General features: G+C 36.7%; 2 protein-coding genes across 3 annotated transcripts in view; one reads left to right on the forward strand and one right to left on the reverse strand.

The window, feature by feature from the left end:
• The window catches only part of ANAPC10 (anaphase promoting complex subunit 10), a 458,050-nt gene that overhangs the window by 53,189 nt on the left and 385,405 nt on the right, over nucleotides 1–19,456 (reverse strand). The gene's annotated exons all lie outside the window — the stretch shown is intronic.
• The window catches only part of HHIP (hedgehog interacting protein), a 95,850-nt gene that overhangs the window by 49,466 nt on the left and 26,928 nt on the right, over nucleotides 1–19,456 (forward strand). For both annotated transcript variants that reach the window (XM_034959188.3, XM_003815832.5), the window contains exons 5-10: nucleotides 9,989–10,140; nucleotides 10,543–10,716; nucleotides 11,635–11,778; nucleotides 15,420–15,541; nucleotides 17,699–17,822; nucleotides 18,774–18,904. In XM_034959188.3, the coding sequence (XP_034815079.1) occupies nucleotides 9,989–10,140; nucleotides 10,543–10,716; nucleotides 11,635–11,778; nucleotides 15,420–15,541; nucleotides 17,699–17,822; nucleotides 18,774–18,904 (847 nt within the window). The remainder of the gene's footprint in view (nucleotides 1–9,988; nucleotides 10,141–10,542; nucleotides 10,717–11,634; nucleotides 11,779–15,419; nucleotides 15,542–17,698; nucleotides 17,823–18,773; nucleotides 18,905–19,456) is intronic.

Raw genomic sequence — 19,456 nt, forward strand, 5'->3', positions numbered from 1 at the left:
TTCTTTTTGTGTTCATTTCTTCATTTAGGAAGTACTTGGTAGAGCGCTGTAACATAATAGTTCCCATTGTGTGTCTTCCAATCACAATCTCTGCTTTGCTACTTCTATTTAAGCATTTGGGGCAAGTTACTCAATTCCTCTATGCCTCTTGTTTCCTTACATGGAAAGTAAAGATAATAAAACAGTATTAAACTCTAGAGTTGCTATAAAGTTTAAACAGAATATTGCTTGAAAATCACTTAGCACAGTCTCTGTCACGCAGTAAGAACTCAGTACATCCTATTTGTACTATAACAAGGAGGTAGAGTCAGTACCTCCACTGTCAATGAGGTACTATGTAAGACATCAGAAATACCACGATGTGGTCTCTGCCTTCAAGAAGCTTACAGTCTATTGGAGACTTGCTCCTAATTTACATATCTAACATTTTGTTGTGTCTAACAAAGTAGTTAGCTTAATATTTTACCCTTTTACAGTTCAGTCTAGAATTTTTTAAAAATTTTTTGTTCAACAAGTCTTAAGCCTATGGTTCATAATAGTTTTGTGAGGTTACAAAGCTTTTTCTAATTGTAATTTTTATTCATTTTTATTCCCAAGAATATTCTTATAGTTTTGTTAAACCATCATTAATTTATTTTCATTTAGCCTCAGTGCACAGAATAAAAGCTTTGCTTTCTCTAAGTGTCACCAATGTTTCTATAATTTTTTTCTCTAAAAAATTGTTTATTGCTAGGATTTTCCTTTTGAGAAGGGTTTTTTATGCTTTTTGGAGGCTTATTGTTTTATTACTTTATTATTTCAAATAGATATTTCACACAGTTTAATTTTATTAGAGCATTTTGTCTCATTGAGAAGATATTTTAGAAAGTGGAACTTTGGAATAGATATTATAGCATCTGATGCGTATTGAGCCAGATAGTCCCTTGTGTTTAAGTCATTCTCTGATATTATATTGGATTCCTTGGGCACATATATTAAAGTTTCCACAGCTGTCAACTGCTGCCTGAGCAAGATAAAAGGTACAAGTCAATCCAATCTCTAATATGCCATAATGTATCACATGCCACAGTTCAAATGCTTTAAAAGCCTAGGGAGGAAATAGTAATATGAACATAATAAATTAAATTCCACTTGACAAATAAAAATTTTATATAAAATAAATCATATATACATAACATTGTGACTATAATAGTTATAAGTATATAACTGAGTATGTATATATACATTTTTCCTCATAGATGGAAATGTCAAAAGATCATTTATATACGGAATAAGAAGGAGCTATGAAACTAGAAATTCTAGAAAATAGCCACTTCCAATACGTCCAGTATCCTCACTCTGAGTAGGCTGTAACTTAAACCTACTATTACTGATTTATTTTGTTTTTTTGAAGAGAGTAGAAAAGAGAATTATTGTGACTTACAGGTAGATGATTTCCGTGTGGAATCTCTTTTATTCTTCCATTTGCACTTTTCTAATTTGTCTTTGCATCTGCTACCTTCAAAAGATAAAATGCTTGAAAATCCTAAACATAGATTTGACATGGACCAATCGCTACATACCAGAGATTATATACCCCATGAGACACTTCCTAAAATTCTGAATTGCTGGTTATCTTCTAGCAGCTCTCCAATGTTATCTGAAGCAGGAAAGATTTCTTTGTCAGGTGTGATGGAGTGTGATGAAGATGAGCTTGTGTCCCAACAGCATTTGAAAATTGTATATGCAGTTATGCACTGCATAAAGACATTTGAGTCAACAATGGACCACATATACAATGGTGGTCCCATAAGATTATAACACCATATTTTTACAGTACCTTTTCTATGTTTACATGCACAGATGCTGACCATTGTATTAAGTTGCCTGCAATAGTCAGTAAAGTAACATGCTACACAGCTTTGCAGCCTAGGAGCAACAGGCCATACCACATAGCCTAGATGTGTAGTAGGCTCTACCATCTCAGAAGGTATCCCCATTGTTAAGCTATTCATGACTGTACCTTCTTGGAGGACTGAAACAGTGAGTAAACACGATTAAGGAGAAGAGAAAAGTTGAGCATCAGCATTCTGTTAATTGGAGTAAGTTTAAAGGAAAACCAAATCTGGAAAAGTAGAGGAAATTTTAATGAAAAGGGAGAATTCCTATTAGAATTGATACGTCCTTCGTTTAATGTGGCTGGTTTCATCCTCAGGGAATAGTGCAGGTCAGAAAAGCCAAAAGAGTGGATTACAAAATGAAACAAGATATTTTATGTCTTTTCCCAAACTAAGTTTAGTAGAAAAAACAAGTCAAGTTCAAGAGTAAGAATTTTATGAACGAAAAGAAAACTACCAAATTATTAGAAGTATTCTCAAATAGACTTGATCATGATCTCCATTTCCCTAGAAAAGAGAATGGGCTAAGTAACCTTTCAGGTTCTTTCTGGGATGTTTTCTGACACCAAATGAGAGGTTTACTCTCACGCCCACCAGTCCTCCCACACCAATTGTGCATCCAACAATTTGATTTAGTTCAATTCAATTCTGAAACTATCTGGACTTAGCTCAGACCTCACAGGTTAAGGGCTCAGCCCCATAAGACTGCTCCTACTTCAAATACCAACCACAAATGGGATGCCCATGCTACCACATTTCTGCCGAGCAGGCTACAAATTTGGGGGTTCTCACAATTCGCCTTCAGCCTTGGTAATTCACTAGAATGACTCATAGAACACAGGAAAGCACTTTTATTTACTATTACTGGTTTACTATGAAGGATACGACTCAGGAACAGCCAAATGGAAGAGAGGCATAAAACAAGATATTGGAAGGGGGTGCTGTACAGAGCTCCCCTGCCCTCTCTGGGTGTGCCACTCTCTGTGAACCCTATTGTTTAGGGTCTTAAGGAGGTTTCATTACACAGACATGATTGATTGAATTACTGGCCATTGGTGATTGAACCCAACCTCCAACCTCTCTTGCTCCCTGGGGTTGTGGGGTAGGCTGAAAGTTCCAATTCTCTAATCACATGGTGGGTTCCTCTGGCTGCAAGCCCCCATCTTGAAGTTATCTAGAAGCCCACCAAAGTCAGCTTAGTAGTATAAAATCAGGTGTGATTAAAGCGGCTCCTTACAAATGAAAAAAAAATGCACTGCTATCACTCAGGAAATTCCAAGAGTTTTAGAGGCTTTGTGCCAAGAACTGGAGACAAAGAACAAACTTTTTTTTTTTTTTTTAATATATCACAGAAACAAATCATGCAGTCCTTCCCATAAGCTAACCCAGGGACCTCAGGGGATTGACTCCTGTTCTGAGACCAATTTAGACTTTTGGAACTATTGAAAAGCGATGCTTCTTATCTTTTCCAAGAGTTGTGAAGAAATCAGTGCTCTGCAATGTGTTTCACAGCTTATACACACAGCAAAATAACACAGTTTTAATCAACTTAAAATGCAAAGATTGTCCTCCAGTTAGTAGAAATGGTTTATATATATTTAATTTTACCTTCTCTGTATCTTGGAATCTCGTTTGACTAACTTGGGAGTTTTGATCTGAACTTAATTCATACGTGAAAGTTTCACATGTCCACATTTTATCAAATGGTCTTCTCTCTCCTTCTGCTCAATTCTGAAGGATAGTTTCACTTCGTTTTGAAGAATGTTGGTTATTCTTCCAATACTGACAGCTATGAGAAAGAGCTTGTTGTAACAGAGTGTACCTTAAGTATCTCCTTGTGAACTTATATATGAACTTCACTGGTCTCCTCTTTCAGTGCTCACAGGAGGACATGGCCATGAAGACACAAGTCAGAAATGCTTGGGATCCTTTTTCAGAAACCGATTAAAATATTCATGTGGTAGGCAGAATAATGCCCCTCCCCAAATGATGTCCTTGTCCTTTCCCTAGAACTTGTGAATGTGTTACCTTATATGGCAAAGGGGAATTAAGGTTGCAATGGAATTAAGATTGCTAAACAGCACATAGGGAGATTATCCTGGATCATCTGGGTGGGCTCAGTGTAATCACAAGTTCTTAAAAGTGGAAGAGGAAGACAAAGGAGGTCAGAGTGATGTGATATGAGAAGGATTCAACCCACCATTGCTGGCTTTGAAGATGGAAGAAAGAAGACACAAACTGAGAAATGCAGATGGCTTCCATAATTGGAAAATGAAAGAAAATGGATTATCTTCTAGCACCTCTAGAAAGAAACTTAGCTCTGCCAACATTTATTATAACCTGTGAGACCCATGTTGAACTCTAATCTACAAATTAAGATAAAAAATTTGTGTTATTTCAAGCCACAAAGTTTGTGGTAAATTTTCATAGCAGCAATAGAAAATGAATACAATCTGGTACTGTGTTTGAACTAACAGTTCTCAAACAAACCTGTTTTGCCATTTCTGATCAGCAAATAGTTCCAGTCTAAGACAAAGCATAGATTTGCATGGGAGGGTCCCATTTTAGTCCCAAGTCCTCTTTTTCCTCTTTTTCCTTTCATGATGCATATCAGCAAAACATAGGCAAGAAAATGACTGTTAATAAAAGAAATGTGAAAGCCTGCCTTAGAGCAAAAGTATATATCTTATAGGGAATTCAAAATACCACCACTCTATTCTTATATTAATTCTTAAAAATTCCTTGAGCATTAAGAGAGCAACAATTTTACCAGAGAGCTTCATTCATACCTGTGTGCTTGTGTCATGTACATAAAATAAATTACCAGATGGTCTTACTGTTTGTAGAAACTCTGCTTACTTCTTCATGTAATTTAGTTTTTATGTAATTAAGCTGTTTTTTTCTTTTTCTTTTTTTTTTTTAGCAAGTTTTAGAGTGGAGAAAGCTCAGGTGCCAATATATAAATTAATCTTTGTGTCAGAAGTTACCAAAAGTATTTATTTCTTATCTTTAATACTTGTTTTTTGACCATGCACATTTCTAACAGTGTAGCATTGTTCATCCTCCTCAAAAATCTCCAAGTATGATGGGAATGAAACAACTCAAAATTCAAAACTATACTTTGTTATGTGCTTCCATATACAAACTCATTGAGAGGAGGAATTTATTCTTATTGATTGTTTATCCCTAAGCACCAACACATTATATCCAACACATAATGGGTATTCAATAAGTATTTGTGGAATAAGTGTAAAATTAAAAAAAAATAGTTGGCAGTAACAACTAATGTCTTGAACATAGTGTCACATTATTTAGTTTATGTTTCATGGCTTTCATAATATCATAGGGTCATGTTGTGGATGACTGAACTTGAAGTCAGCCACTTACCAAAAGGTCACTAAGAAAAATTATGTTTCCTAAAATGTACAAGTCAGTATTTCCTGAAGGACATTAGGGCAAATTTAAAGCAAAAACAGAAACCAGAAAAAATCTAACTGTAACCACATTAAAGTATGAAGAGAATGTTGTCTTTTAAATATCACAATGAAAGATGTTGTCCTATAATGGCTGTTAAAAAAGAAAAAATAGGGCCGAGTGTGGTGGCTCATGCCTGTAATACCCACACTGTCAGAAACCAAGGCAAGAGGATCGCTTGAGCCCAGAAGTTCAAGGCTGCAGTGAGCCATGATTGTGACACTGCACTCCAGCCAGGGTGATAGAGTGAAACCATGTATAAAAAAAGAAAAGAAAAAAATACTTTCTGTCATAATCATTTTATGATTATCTCTTCTTTCAAATGGATACTTAATTATTCAAAGAAGAGGAATATTCTTAATTGGTTAGAACTTTGATCTGTTCGCCAGGGAAGAATTTATCCCAAAGCTGCAACACTAGGTCTGATCTTGTATTTACATTAAAGAATCAGTACTCTTTATTTTGGGGTTGTCTATTTTCTGTGGACCCTGTGAAATTGCTTTTAAGAGCTGACTGATAACTAGAATGGCAGATAGTTAAACACTTATTAAAAGCGCCTGAAGAGGGTTTTATTATTTCCTCTGAAACAAGTTAGTCTACAGGTTCCAAATTGCGGGAACATTATTTTCAAATCATTCAACACTCCAAATGTGAGCAGTCATTTGTGCTTGCTGTCCAGTAGGGCTGTCCAGAAGTTGATGTAGCATTGAAGAGCTGAGCAAAGGGGAAGAGGGGGTCTTGTGGCAGCCTATGAAGCTTGGATGAGGTTCAAGTCAGTAAGTTGTTTTTTTTTTAAAGCATTACCAAACTGAGGAAACCCTAAATTCTTGTTTGTAAATTACTTGTTGCCCTTTTAGCTTTCAGTTTGGTTCTAGCAATGCTGTCTGTGCATTCCCAGAAGCACAATATACAAAGTGCTCAGTGCTAATAATGAAGTACAATTATAATGTGAATATTTAGACAAATCACTGCTTTTCACATGGGTAAGGATAAACATTTTGGACACTGGTTAACAGTTTTTAAAAGTATAATGTTAGGGCTAGGCACAGTGGCTCACGCCTGTAATCCCAGCACTTTGGGAGGCCGAGGAGGGTGGATCACCTGAGGTCAGGAGTTCAAGACCAGTCTGGCCAACATGGTGAAACCCTGTCTCTGCTAAAATTCAAAATTAGCTGGGCATGGTGCGAGTGCCTGTAATCCCAAGTACCCGGGAGGCTGAGGCAGGAGAATCACTTGAACCCAGGAGACGGAGATTGCAGTGAGCCGAGATTGCGCCATTGCACTCCAGCCTGGGCAAAAAGAATGAAACTCCATCTCAAAAAAAAAAAAAAAAAAAAGGGATAATGTTAGAAATCAGTGTCTTTTTGAAAGGCAAGACTGCCTGAATCACGACTCTTCCATTTGCCATTCTATTAATATGTTTTTCTCCCTTTTTAGCCAGCTTGGCTCAACTAATCACTAGAAGCTCAAGAATAAAATAAAAACTCCCCAGATGCTCCCTAGACTCAGTTCAATAATTGACATTTCTGGAAGGAGTGTATGATTTTGATTCCATATTCTCTGAGCCATAAAACCACACATAATGAAGGGGTAGGATGAGAAGAGGTTAGAAGGAGAGCAGTTAGTAACATTGGCACCAGGGCTTTGTTTTTTTCTACTGAGCCTCTAAAGCTGGGTTATCGGATTTGGAAATAGAGTGAAGAGAAGGGAGTCTTTGGGCTAGGGGATCAGACCAACAGAATGGGGCTTTGAACTCACACAGTCAGAGCTGGGACGAAGGGGACTAAGATAATAGAAGGAAGTACAGGAGGCTGGGAGGTCTGGTCTGCTGGCCAGTCCGGGCTCCAGGCACCAACGTCCAGGCTCTCGGGCTAGGACGGTGTCCTGGTGAAGACTACAGCTGAAGCAACCTTAAATATCTGGTGGTGTTTCTGATGGTGTGGCCTCTAACTGACCCTGGTCTAAAATTAACCCTTCAGTGCCCAGTCAACATATTTCTTCATAAGACCTTGAAAAATGACCCAGACCTTACAGATAGGTTTGCATTTGAGAGTTAAATCATAATTTGTCAGTAATATATTTTAATTAAGTAGACAACATAATTCTGAAGTCTAATTCAAGTGAAATGTGAGCTCTCAATACATTAATCTCCTGGCACATTGTGGCACACCAGGGGTATATCTGTCCTTTCTAATTTCTGAATATTTAGGAATCCTGTTATATAATTTTAAAATCTAGATTCAAGAAAATCTAGGATATTTATATAATACATTAAATTGTTTTCATCAGTGTAGTTATGAAAGTGAGTATTTCTCTGAAATGACTTAAGAGTAGTCAAATTTCTAAACTACTTTGCACAGGGAAGTTGACCCAAAAATGAGATCATATGTAATGATTAATCAATTGTAAATCCTATTACCTGAAAATGTCAGAATTACTGACTTTTTTTAAATTGCTTTTTTGATTTATTTCTCTGTCATTCACATGTCTCATTCTGTTTCCATATTTGGCACTTTAGTAAATGTCAAAAATGCCCCCAAAGTCATTTATGTGATAGATGGTATCTCTAAAGTGAACAATTGTCTTCTATCACTTGTGGATTTGTTTAAATCTCTTTTCCCATCTGTCTTTCTACAGTGCCTTAATTCTACATTCTTAATTCCTGAGAAGCAACCAGCACAGTTTTGAAACATGTTGCTATCCAATTCAAATTGTATTTCTGATGATTTGATTAAAAACTACAAAGAACTACTTTCAACAAAAGCTGCTTATAGTGGAACACAAACATTTGTGAGGCAGGCATGCAGTACTTAACCTGCACTCACAGCTTTAGGGGGAAATATATTTGAGGGAGGAATTAATCACAAACGAAATCCCACCCTCGGGCCTCGTTAGACAATCCGTCAAGGAGGTTCAAATGTGCAGTGGCTTCTCTACAGTCAAATTGTACTTACATATCCTAGCTTCCAGTGTCTCAGAAGAAAGCCAAAAGATTTGTATTTAATGAAGATTTAAGCAGAAAAACAGCACCAGCAAGTCAATATTAAACTCACCAGAACAAGATAATCTGAAAAACAGAGAGTCATTCATATATCGGTCATTAGAGTTTTACCTTTATGATTAAAATTAAAATTATGCATATTGTGATGTGGAGGAAACTTGACTTTTTGACATTTAAATAATGACTTGGTCGTTCTGTGTATTTGCAGCCATTTTAATATTTGTATGCTCTGAAAGTTTGGATATTCTACTTTGGGTGATCTATATCTAAAAACAGTTTTCTCTAAGCCAGGAAACAAATCAATGTTTATTAAAAGTAAACTTTTCTGCCTAAACCTTTCAATTCTGTACTCCATGTAAAATAAGAACTACAAACAGTTCTATGCTTTGCTAGTAACATATACTATTGTGTGGGGGACAAAAACATGAGAGTGCTTCCATGACTGAACATGACCTTGTGAAGAGGTTGCAGTATTAGAGATTTTTTTTTCTCTGCTAACACTTGAGAAGGAATAACTTCTCATAGCTTTTTGCCATACACTATGTCGTGATGTTTAATGGAATAAATAAGGTGATGTGCCATCAGCAGTTGCAGCGTTCAATTTCTATGCCATGTTTTTCTCCGAAAAAGTGCTTCCTGGCTTTACTAGTATGTGAACTTTAAGGCTCTGATCTAGATAATTTTAGATACTTTGATTTCATTATAGAAATTCCTAGACTATTTGTGGGATAAAACAAAGGCTAAGACCATATTGAATTTCAACAAGTTGAATTAGCAGAAAATGAAGATAAAATGCCTTTCTATTTAAGAACATGAAGATGTTTTAATTGTTATAGCATTTGGCATGCCTAATGTATACAATCCTTGACATTCATATAATAACACAAGAAAGTTGTTTGGGATTTTTCTTTAATTTCCTAGTGTCCCCTTTCCTCTCTAGCATTTCTCCCACTCCTTCCCCAGCCGTGGCCTTTAGGCATCCTCTGGCTGCTTCATCCTTCTGTAAAGAAAAACCCTATGCAGCGAAGGGATTCATGTAAAACTGCCTCATTTCTAGATAGATAGGCAAGGCTGCCTATTACCTAGCTATGATGAACAGACCACCATCGTTGTGACAACTGATGTAGATGCCTCCAGGGTAAAGCAAAGGTTTACATATTACACAAGCAATTTAACTGTTTTCTAAACATATTGCCAAGACAGTGGGAGTTGGCAGCCCACACTGTGTTTTAGGCTTTGGAGACTTGGATTAGAAGTGACTGTTGATTATGAACCTTTTTATTTGTCTTCTATGAACTACAAGCAACCTAGTAACCCGGGAAAGAATTCTTCACAGCACTTAAACTTGTCTTCCTAGTGTCCCAAGATTACATACACAAATCACTTGACAAAAGTGGTGTAAGACTCTTGCGCATAGATAACCACACAAGACAATTGTCTTGTTCTAACCCTTAAAGAGTTCCACAAAGTGAAATGTTTTATAATCCTTTTTTGTGCAGTAGGCAAGGAAGAAAAGAAAGGAGGTTGGGCAAAGATTATCCAAAAGAAAGAAAGAGACTCTTTTGGGGTTCCAGTTGAAACACAATAAAGAACATAATTAACTTTACAATTCTTTGTGTTTTTCCTTTGACTGCAGGGAGGAGATGAAAGAGGACTGCTAAGCCTCGCATTCCATCCCAATTACAAGAAAAATGGAAAGTTGTATGTGTCCTATACCACCAACCAAGAACGGTGGGCTATCGGGCCTCATGACCACATTCTTAGGGTTGTGGAATACACAGTATCCAGGTATCACTAAAAGGCATCGAAGCATAGAAATTTCTCATCTTATTTTCTCATCATCTTTTCATAAGTTTTTTTATTTAGAAGTTGCAAATAAGTAACCATAAGGTGGCAATAATTAAATCATTACCTCCATCTTGCTGAAAACTCCATATGTGTCTTTAAGAGAAATGGAGAACAACAATGGTTTTGACATTTTTCCTCAATTATCTCTCAACTTAAAGGCTACTTCTGAAACTTGGAAAATAATGTGATTTTCCAGCAATTTCTGTTAGCTCCATTTCAAATATATGTTTCCTTATTTACTATGTGCCAGGAGTTTTTTTTCATTTATATACTATTTACTTTCTGATGGACTCATCTTAAATCTTTTAACAGTCATGGTATTGTTTTCTTCCCACAATGTAGAAAAAATCCACACCAAGTTGATTTGAGAACAGCCAGAGTCTTTCTTGAAGTTGCAGAACTCCACAGAAAGCATCTGGGAGGACAACTGCTCTTTGGCCCTGACGGCTTTTTGTACATCATTCTCGGTGATGGGATGATTACACTGGATGATATGGAAGAAATGGATGGGTTAAGGTAAAAGGCTGATCACAGATGGGTTCCTCTCAAGGTTAAAATAGTTTAAGTGCCAGAAGAAAAGGTGGGCACCAGTGAATTAAGAACCATCTTTGAATGGTCACCTTGGTTAAATACTTAACTTTTGTCATCAGTGTCTGCATTTATGAAATGAAGAGGAATTCACTAATATGCTACGTGATCTTTTGTTTGTCATGAAAAGAGTTACTGTTGTGTAGTTCTCTGTTCTAGGGCTGCCTCTGCTCCACATAGCACTGAGAAGCAGTGGCCCTGTACAACCATACTGCCTCTCAACACTGTGTAATAGGCTAACATTGCCCAGCGAACCTTCCTGGGAGATATAGAATACATAGGTTTAGGCTGACAAAAATTAAGAGAACAGAGGCAAAAAAAAAAAAAAAAAAAAAAGGCAGTGTACTACTGATGCCACAGTCCTCAGCCACCATCACACAGTGTCTTGGTTCAGTCGCTTGTCTGGAACGGCCCAGTTTCATTTTCCACAATAAGGAATTTATTTTATTTAATTATTCCTTTATTTATTCAGACAAGGTCTCACTCTATTGCTCAGGCCAGCATGTAGCAGCACCATTATGGCTCACTGTGGCTTCAAACCCCTGGGCTCAAGAGATCCGCCTGGCCGCATGCCACCACATCTGGCTCATTTTAAAATTTTTTGTAGAGATGGAGTCTCACTATGTTGCCAGGCTGGCCTTGAACTCTTGGCATTAAACAATCCTCTCACCTTGGCTTCCCAAAGTGCTGGGATTACAGATGTGAGCCACTGCATCCAGCCACTTTAATATTTTATTTCAACTAAGGGGATGATTTTTTCATCAATAGAGCAACCTCACCATATTGAATATAGGTGAAATATATAATGAAAATGTAAAACACATATTCTGTCCCCCAATTTCTCAGTGATTTCACAGGCTCAGTGCTACGGCTGGATGTGGACACAGACATGTGCAACGTGCCTTATTCCATACCAAGGAGCAACCCACACTTCAACAGCACCAACCAGCCCCCCGAAGTGTTTGCTCATGGGCTCCACGATCCAGGCAGGTGAGAACACAAGTCTGTCTTCTCACTGGCTTTTAAGCCAGGCGGGGATCCGAGAACTGGGAAAATATAGCATAGAGCATATACCATCACAGAGCAGCCAAAGGTAGTATCTAAGGCCATGCCTCTAAAGTCACAACAGGTCATTACTCAAGTGAGTATTTAGCACTCTGTCTTCTATTACTGTGAGAAGCAGATTGAGAAGGCAGATTAGACAACGAAAAGGACAAATTCATGGAGAAAATTTCACCTTAAAATGTGGACAGGTTATTATCAGATAAACAATTGGACTAGTATAATGACAAAGACTTTAATCTGAACAGTTTAGAGAGATCAACTTTTTGATTTGTCTCCTTAAATCCCACTAAGTCTTAAGTTCTTTATATACTACATGGGGGTGATAATAACTGCCTTGCTATGATTAAATAAAAATCTGTAAGTAAAGTACCAAATAGTGTGTCTGACTCCTGGTAGGTTTTAAATGAATTGCAATTCTTGTTATCATAGCTTCACTTAAATATGATGCTGCAGTGTTAATTTGCAAGGAGTTGAGCTAAATATTAACTTTTATTTCACTTTGAAAACATTGCAAATACTAAAGGACTCCATATTAACTGTTGGTACTACCACGAACCAAAACAAAGGAAAACTAAAAAGTATGTAGAGTGAGAAATTTGGGGTACATTTTGTAAAAATGCTATGAAGTATAATACAGCAATTCAGTAACGAAAGCTTCATCCAGTCTATGGTCTATTATTCATACTCAGGGATATCTGGCCACATCCATTTATTCACTAAGTAGGTTATTATTACCATTTAATGTTTATTGAGTGTTCACTATGTGCAAGGTGAATATTTCTCAAACTTTTTATTTTTATAATCCCTCATGCCCTTCATCTCCCCTCCATCAAACCCAAGTCTACAGTTCATTTCCTTTTTGGCATCTCAGCAGATCTTAAAATCTGTGAGACAGGGAATACTTAAGGTGGGTTCAGGATGTGGAGGAAACTGTCACATTCCATTCCTAGAGCTCAGAACTCACAGATACCACCACAAAGCAACACTTTGAAGTCAGGCAGCCTGAGTCACCACAATCCCACTGGAGCTTTCTCACAACCTTCCTGGGGGTCCTGAACCTCAATGCAAAAACATGGGATGAGGTGCTTTACAGACCAGATGTGTGGCAAGATGCCTGTGCTGCGGAGCCTCCCCACCTCTGGCGGCAGAGGGCTAAAGGAAAAGTTGGTGTTTATATTCCACCTCCCTCCAAAAGTATTCTAAGCAGAAGACGATTTAATAAAGCAGAAAGAAAACTAAATTAATTATTGGCTAAAAATAAAGGGAACTTTTATTAAGCACTTGCTGTGGGGTGCTGAACTAAGTATCTTGTGTACTTTATCTCCTCTCTGCTTCTCAGCAAGGCTCACCATCAGCCCCACTTCTCCCACTCCCCTTTTATTAATAGACTAGTTAAAGGACAGAGATAGATGCACAGCAAAATTGAGAAAAAGGTATAGACATTTTTATATTACCCTTACCTCCACACATGCATAGTCTCTCCCATTATGATCATCCCCCATAGAGAAACATTTGTTATAGTTGATGAACTGACATTGACACGTCATAATCACCCAGAGCCCATGGTTTACATTAGGGTTCACTCTTGGTGTTGTGAATTCTGTAGGTTTAGACAAATGGATAATGACATGTATCCACCATTATAGTATCACCCAGAGAGTTTCACTGGCAGGGCCCTTTTTCACATGAGAAACTGAAGGTTACAAGGGTCAAGCAGTTCTTAGTGGACCTGGTATTCAGCCAGAGCCATAGCTCCACGCCCCCAGCAACTCTACCTGGCCTGCTTTCCAGATTTGCTGTTTCTTGTTGGAAACAAGTCAAACCTCTTTTTCTCATAGTTTCTCTATCTTCAAAGAAAGGTAATAGACGAAAATGTTCTCTCCACTATGGATTTAGTTCCACCTTAAGTCACAGCATGACTGTATCATGATCCCTGCCAGGCATTGTCTTCTGTGAATCATTGAACTAGAGAGGACAATAAAGGGACTGTTGCCACAGAACAACTAACCCATCTTTGGCAGGTCAGGCTTATGGTTTCCCTATCATGAATGAGATCATCGGGAGCCAAGAGTTTATGTTTTGTTTTTTGTTTGTTCTTTTATAATTGCTACACAACTCTTACGTCTCTTAAGAACCAGCGCCAACTCTCAATTTTTTATTTTATTTTTAAAATTTCTTTATTAGCTCCAATGGTTTCATTTTGTTTTTAAGTAATTAATATATTTTGTTGGCCTAGAACAGTGATTCTCAATGGGATAATTTTACCCCCAGGGGACATTTGGCTATGTCTGGGAACATTTTTGGTTTTCACAATTAGAGTGTGATGGGGGTGAGGGAGTGATGCTACTGGCATTTTGCCTGTAGAGGCCAGAGATGCTGCTAAACACCCTACAGTTGGCAGCACAGCCTCCCCAGACAAAAAATTACCTGGCCCAAAATATCAGCAGTGCCAAGATTGAGAAACCTAAAAACAATGCAAGCCTGTTTTCCACACTTTTGATAACTTCCAAAATTGTATTATATAACTTCATTCTTCCCCCAACCCAAGCTCCTCATACCCAGTCCCTCAGTGATTGAAACATTCCACAAACCTTGAACCCCTCTTATATTCCTGGCTTTGAACCAGATAACAGGAAGATAGTGATGAAGTTGCAAGTCCTACCTCCCCTTATGGAGCTTCCTGTCAGTGGCTTAAGTCACAGAGATACTCTGGCCCCCAGATTAGGGATGGAAAACATGAAAACAGAGTCAACGTAAAAGACCTCGATGTTTGTAGGGACCAGCTTTACTATATTCCTGGAATTAAAGCACATGTTTTCCTGTGTTAGAGCAGCCTAACTTTTAGAATGCAGCAATTTCACGTAAGAAACCCAAAATTAATGTTATAACTAGTACTGTTTTGTGTGGCACAGAGATGAGTTGATGGTAACACTGTTTTTTTTTTTATGTTATTTTACCTTAAGTTCTGGGATACATGTGCTGAACTTGCAGGTTTCTTACATAGGTTTACATGTGCCATGGTAGTTTGCTGCACCTATCAACCCGTCATCTAGGTTTTAAGCCCGTATGCGTTAGGTATTTGTCCTAAGGCTCTTCATCCCCCTGCACCCCGCCCCCCAACAGGCCCCAGTGTGTGATGTTTCCCTCCCTGTGTCCATGTGTTCTCATTGTTCAACTCCCACTTATGAGTAAGAACAGGCGGTGTTTGGTTTTCTGTTCCTGGATGGTGACACTGATTCTTATTCACAATACTTTACCAGTGTATTATACATGTGATATTCCTTAAGAACAGACTAACAATTGTTTTAAGACAGTGTGCATATTTATAACTAATAAATTATAAATCATAACAAGAGAAATTAAGAAATATATTCCAGAGATTAAGCTTCAACCAAGTAAGCAAACACATCGGACTACTTCCTTCAGTGCTTTCTAGAAGATCCAAACTAAACTGCCATAGGATCCTTGCCAGTCCACAAAGGGCTCCTTCCTATGTCAGGAATCTCCAGTCTGAGCTTGGAAAAGATCACGGTAGGAATTAATGTGTATCCCCTCTTGTTATGCAGATGTGCTGTGGATCGACATCCCACTGATATAAACATCAATTTAACGATACTGTGTTCAGACTCCAATGGAAAAAACAGATCATCAGCCAGAATTCTACAGATAATAAAGGGGAAAGATTATGGTATGTAGAGCATAATTTGCTGATTTTGCTTTAGTTCAAGTTTTGTCTTAGTATGTTTAGTAATTGAAGAGAAAAGGATTTCTGAAAAATGAGCATTTGGGAAAGCATAAAAACACTGGCCTAACAATCATGCAGGAGTAAATTGCTCACTTTTTACAGCTCCAGTGACTCTTACAAGCCCTGAGGGTTCCATCTGGTTAATTACCATGGATTGAAAGGTTCTCAGTAGGTCCAAAAAATTTAACCGTCCTTCAAAAGTTAGCAGCTTATATTTTGTTCATCAGAGAATCAAGATGAATAAGTTCTATTCAGTAGGGGAGAGCAGCTTGTCTTAACATCTTATATACAGAGAAAAAACAAGTGTTAAAAGTAAGACATTTCTCAATATCCAACATGCCTGTCTCAGCAGTTAGGAAAATTGTAAGTGATTCAAATAAGAATGTAATTTTTTAAAAAATGTTTATCTTAGAGAAAAAAAGTAATCAACTTGTAAAAACAAGTCATGGGAATGGGACATTTAAGCAGTATTTTTAATAACATGATTACTTGAATATTTAGAGAGAACATGTAAAAATATAAAGTTGGATAATAATAAAGTTCAAAACACTTAGTATTTTTTAATATTTTAGTATTTATTCCTTTTGAAGGAAGCAATATATCAACCATTATTATGATTCAGGAAACACAGTAGATTAAGATTATTAAATTGATTGCTTTTTCTATTTACTCATTCAATACAGATATTTATTTAACACCAGGAATGAAGCAGCTGTGTTAGTTCATGTGGTATTCAGTTATTTTACTTTTTTTTTCAGGTGTGTGTGTGTGTGTGTGTGTGTGCACGCGCATCTTTTAAAAGCCAAACCAAAGAGTAATGTGATTTGGAAAAAAAAAAAAAAAAAAAAACTAATGAGTCACCAGCTCGATGGAATTTTGGCTACACTTGTAGATTAAACAAAATTCTACAGTCACATTAATTGAGGTTAAGCTAAAATTGGTTACAATATTAACAGCACTACATTTATTTATTTTAAAACACATCTACAGTGCTTACTACATGCCAGACCCTGTAGTAAGCACTTTATACTCATTTCCTTTACAGAACAACTCTATGTGATAGGCACTATCATTGGCCACATTGTACAAATGAGGAAACTGAGGCACAGAAAGATTAATTGTCACAGAACACAAAGTGGCAGAGTCTGGATTTGAATCTGACCAGCCTAACTCCAGAGTTTGTGACCTTAATTATTCAATTATGCTACCTCTCAGTGTGCTCATTATTTAAAATTTCTCTTATCTTTTCTACTTTTTTGTAGTCTCATATACACCATAATCACATGGGAGGGGAAGAGGTCGTTAAAAATTACTATCTTTTCACAAAAGCTTTTGATAAAATCTGTTGATAATGACTTATTTGATCTTAAATACATAAAAGGTAATTTTCAGATTAATTTGCAAGTAGCTTTAGAGCTTTTCCATTACAATTAGCATGCAGATATCCAAGTATGTAATGGCCTGCACAGAAAGAGACACAAGACTATACACATGTAATCAGGAGTTATTGAAATAGACTTTGTTATCCACACAACTCTATAAACAGAACATTAAAATATTTTAAATGAAGATATTACTTGACTAAGTTACAACATTTTCACATATAGAATAAATGCATGTTTAAAGACCTTTTATGTACTATGTTTTTATTTTCATTAAAGTGTAGGCTTTTAAACATTTTAAATATTTTGACAGAGCTCTGTCTCAATTTACTCAATATATGCAGAAGCATTTCTACACAAAACTTAGTATGTAAAGCCTTAAATGTTTTTTTTAAAGCATTTTGGTTCAAAGTAAATAATCATGAGTCCCAAAATATCCAGATTCTAATTTCATTGAAAACTTGGTATGTCTTGAAAATTCAACAACAGCAAGCGTTTGCGGAGCATTCTGATTTCATTAAGCTGTACATGGATGTCCTTTAATGTTGATACTATTTAGCAAAGACTGTTTTCATTAAATAGCTCTAGCAAGAAACCCTTTGGTGTATCATAGAACACATTTCAGAGTTAAATTACTATAGTAATTGTTGTTTGGTGTACATTCCTTTTACTTCATGAAAATATGTTTCATTTGATCTAATGCTATGTTTCTTTCCAGAAAGTGAGCCATCACTTTTAGAATTCAAGCCATTCAGTAATGGTCCTTTGGTTGGTGGATTTGTATACCGGGGCTGCCAGTCAGAAAGACTGTATGGAAGCTACGTGTTTGGAGATCGTAATGGGTAGGTTTCCTGATACCACAACAGTATGATATACCAAATGACATATCCATTAATCATTTGGCAAACTGCCACAAAATATTCAAATGATTGTCTCTTTTTGTGCATCAGATGGGGAATGCACATAAATATTATTTACTTTTAGTTCCATAGATATAGTGGTTTAATTGAAGAACTTCCAAAAAGATGCTCTCTCAACAGGCTTGATAAATTTCATAAAATAATTTTTAAGGGCACAGAAGTCTTCAGATGGACTTTTCATATTATTTAGGCTCTTCCCTTCATCCTCAACATAAATTTACCATGACAATAAATAATTTGAAAACTATTGTTTTACTTGCTGTATAAATATTTTAAAAATTATATTGGAAGGCTCAAGATTTTTGGTTTTGCCAAATTTTCAGGACTTTAAGCGAGATAATATAATTTGTCTCTATAAGTAGGAATAATACAAAATTAAATTTTAGTCTCAATTTTCAAGGTCACATTGTGGATAATTTTAAGAAACTCTGTGACAAAATCCAAATTAAGAATCTTGTTTTCCAAGTCACTGGCATTCAGGCATATGGCAGAGCTGATACTCTTGGTCGCTACAAGGAACTAGAAAAATGTACTGACCCCATGCTCTTCCCCTGTTCCTCTCTCTGATTAATAGCACAGCATGGATTCTAGTCCTGGCGAGGAAGTATCATTCTCTGGATGAAGGGGAGGGCTTTTCTCATACTCAGGTACTTTTAGTGCCCCCTCCAAACAAAATACTATCTTTAAGTACTTTCTCCGCATATGGGAATTTCACAGTACTCACACACGTTATGGGCTATATTATTTTTCCCTTTAGAAGCCAGGTCTATGGCAAAGCAATTGTTTGTTATGAATTTTATTTTAAACATTTTATTGTCATCAATAAACAAAAGTGTGTATTCATTGTAGCTTTATGGTATGTTTCTGTTGTAGGAATTTCTTAACTCTCCAGCAAAGTCCTGTGACAAAGCAGTGGCAAGAAAAACCACTCTGTCTCGGCACTAGTGGGTCCTGTAGAGGCTACTTTTCAGGTCACATCTTGGGATTTGGAGAAGATGAACTAGGTACTGTACAATCTAGTTCTGTTAAGTTTCATTCTCACTTCCTTTTTCAAGAGGCTTTGTTCTGCCCTGAAGAATAAATACAGCAATCTTATCCTCTACTTGTTGGAAATGTAATCTACAGCAAAGATGACCTACTCCAGAGATTAAGACAGTCCAGTTACATATTCTCTACCAGTAACTTTTCCCTGAGAGCCTTTATATTTTATTTTCACACTAGAAATACTAAAATATAAGGCAGAAAAATGGGAGGCAGGAAAAGAATTTTTTAATCCTGAAGAGATAATTTTTTAAATGTTTAATGATATTTTTGATTATACATCTGAGTAGTTTGTGTATATTCTCTATCTAAAAACCTTTCAATGTATCCATGTCTCTTGGAATAAATAAAAAAGTTTTGCTGGAATCTGAAACTTGCCTTACCCGCTATTTCTTTTTTCTTTTTTCTTTTTTCTTTTTGCCCATTGGGGCATGAAATTTGAGCAAGATGATCTGAGTGCAGATCTTCTTTCCAATAGAATAGAAATTATGTTCTCATGGGACAATCTATGGTAT

Source organism: Pan paniscus, chromosome 3, assembly GCF_029289425.2.
Source record: "Pan paniscus chromosome 3, NHGRI_mPanPan1-v2.0_pri, whole genome shotgun sequence".
NCBI lineage: Eukaryota > Metazoa > Chordata > Mammalia > Primates > Hominidae > Pan > Pan paniscus.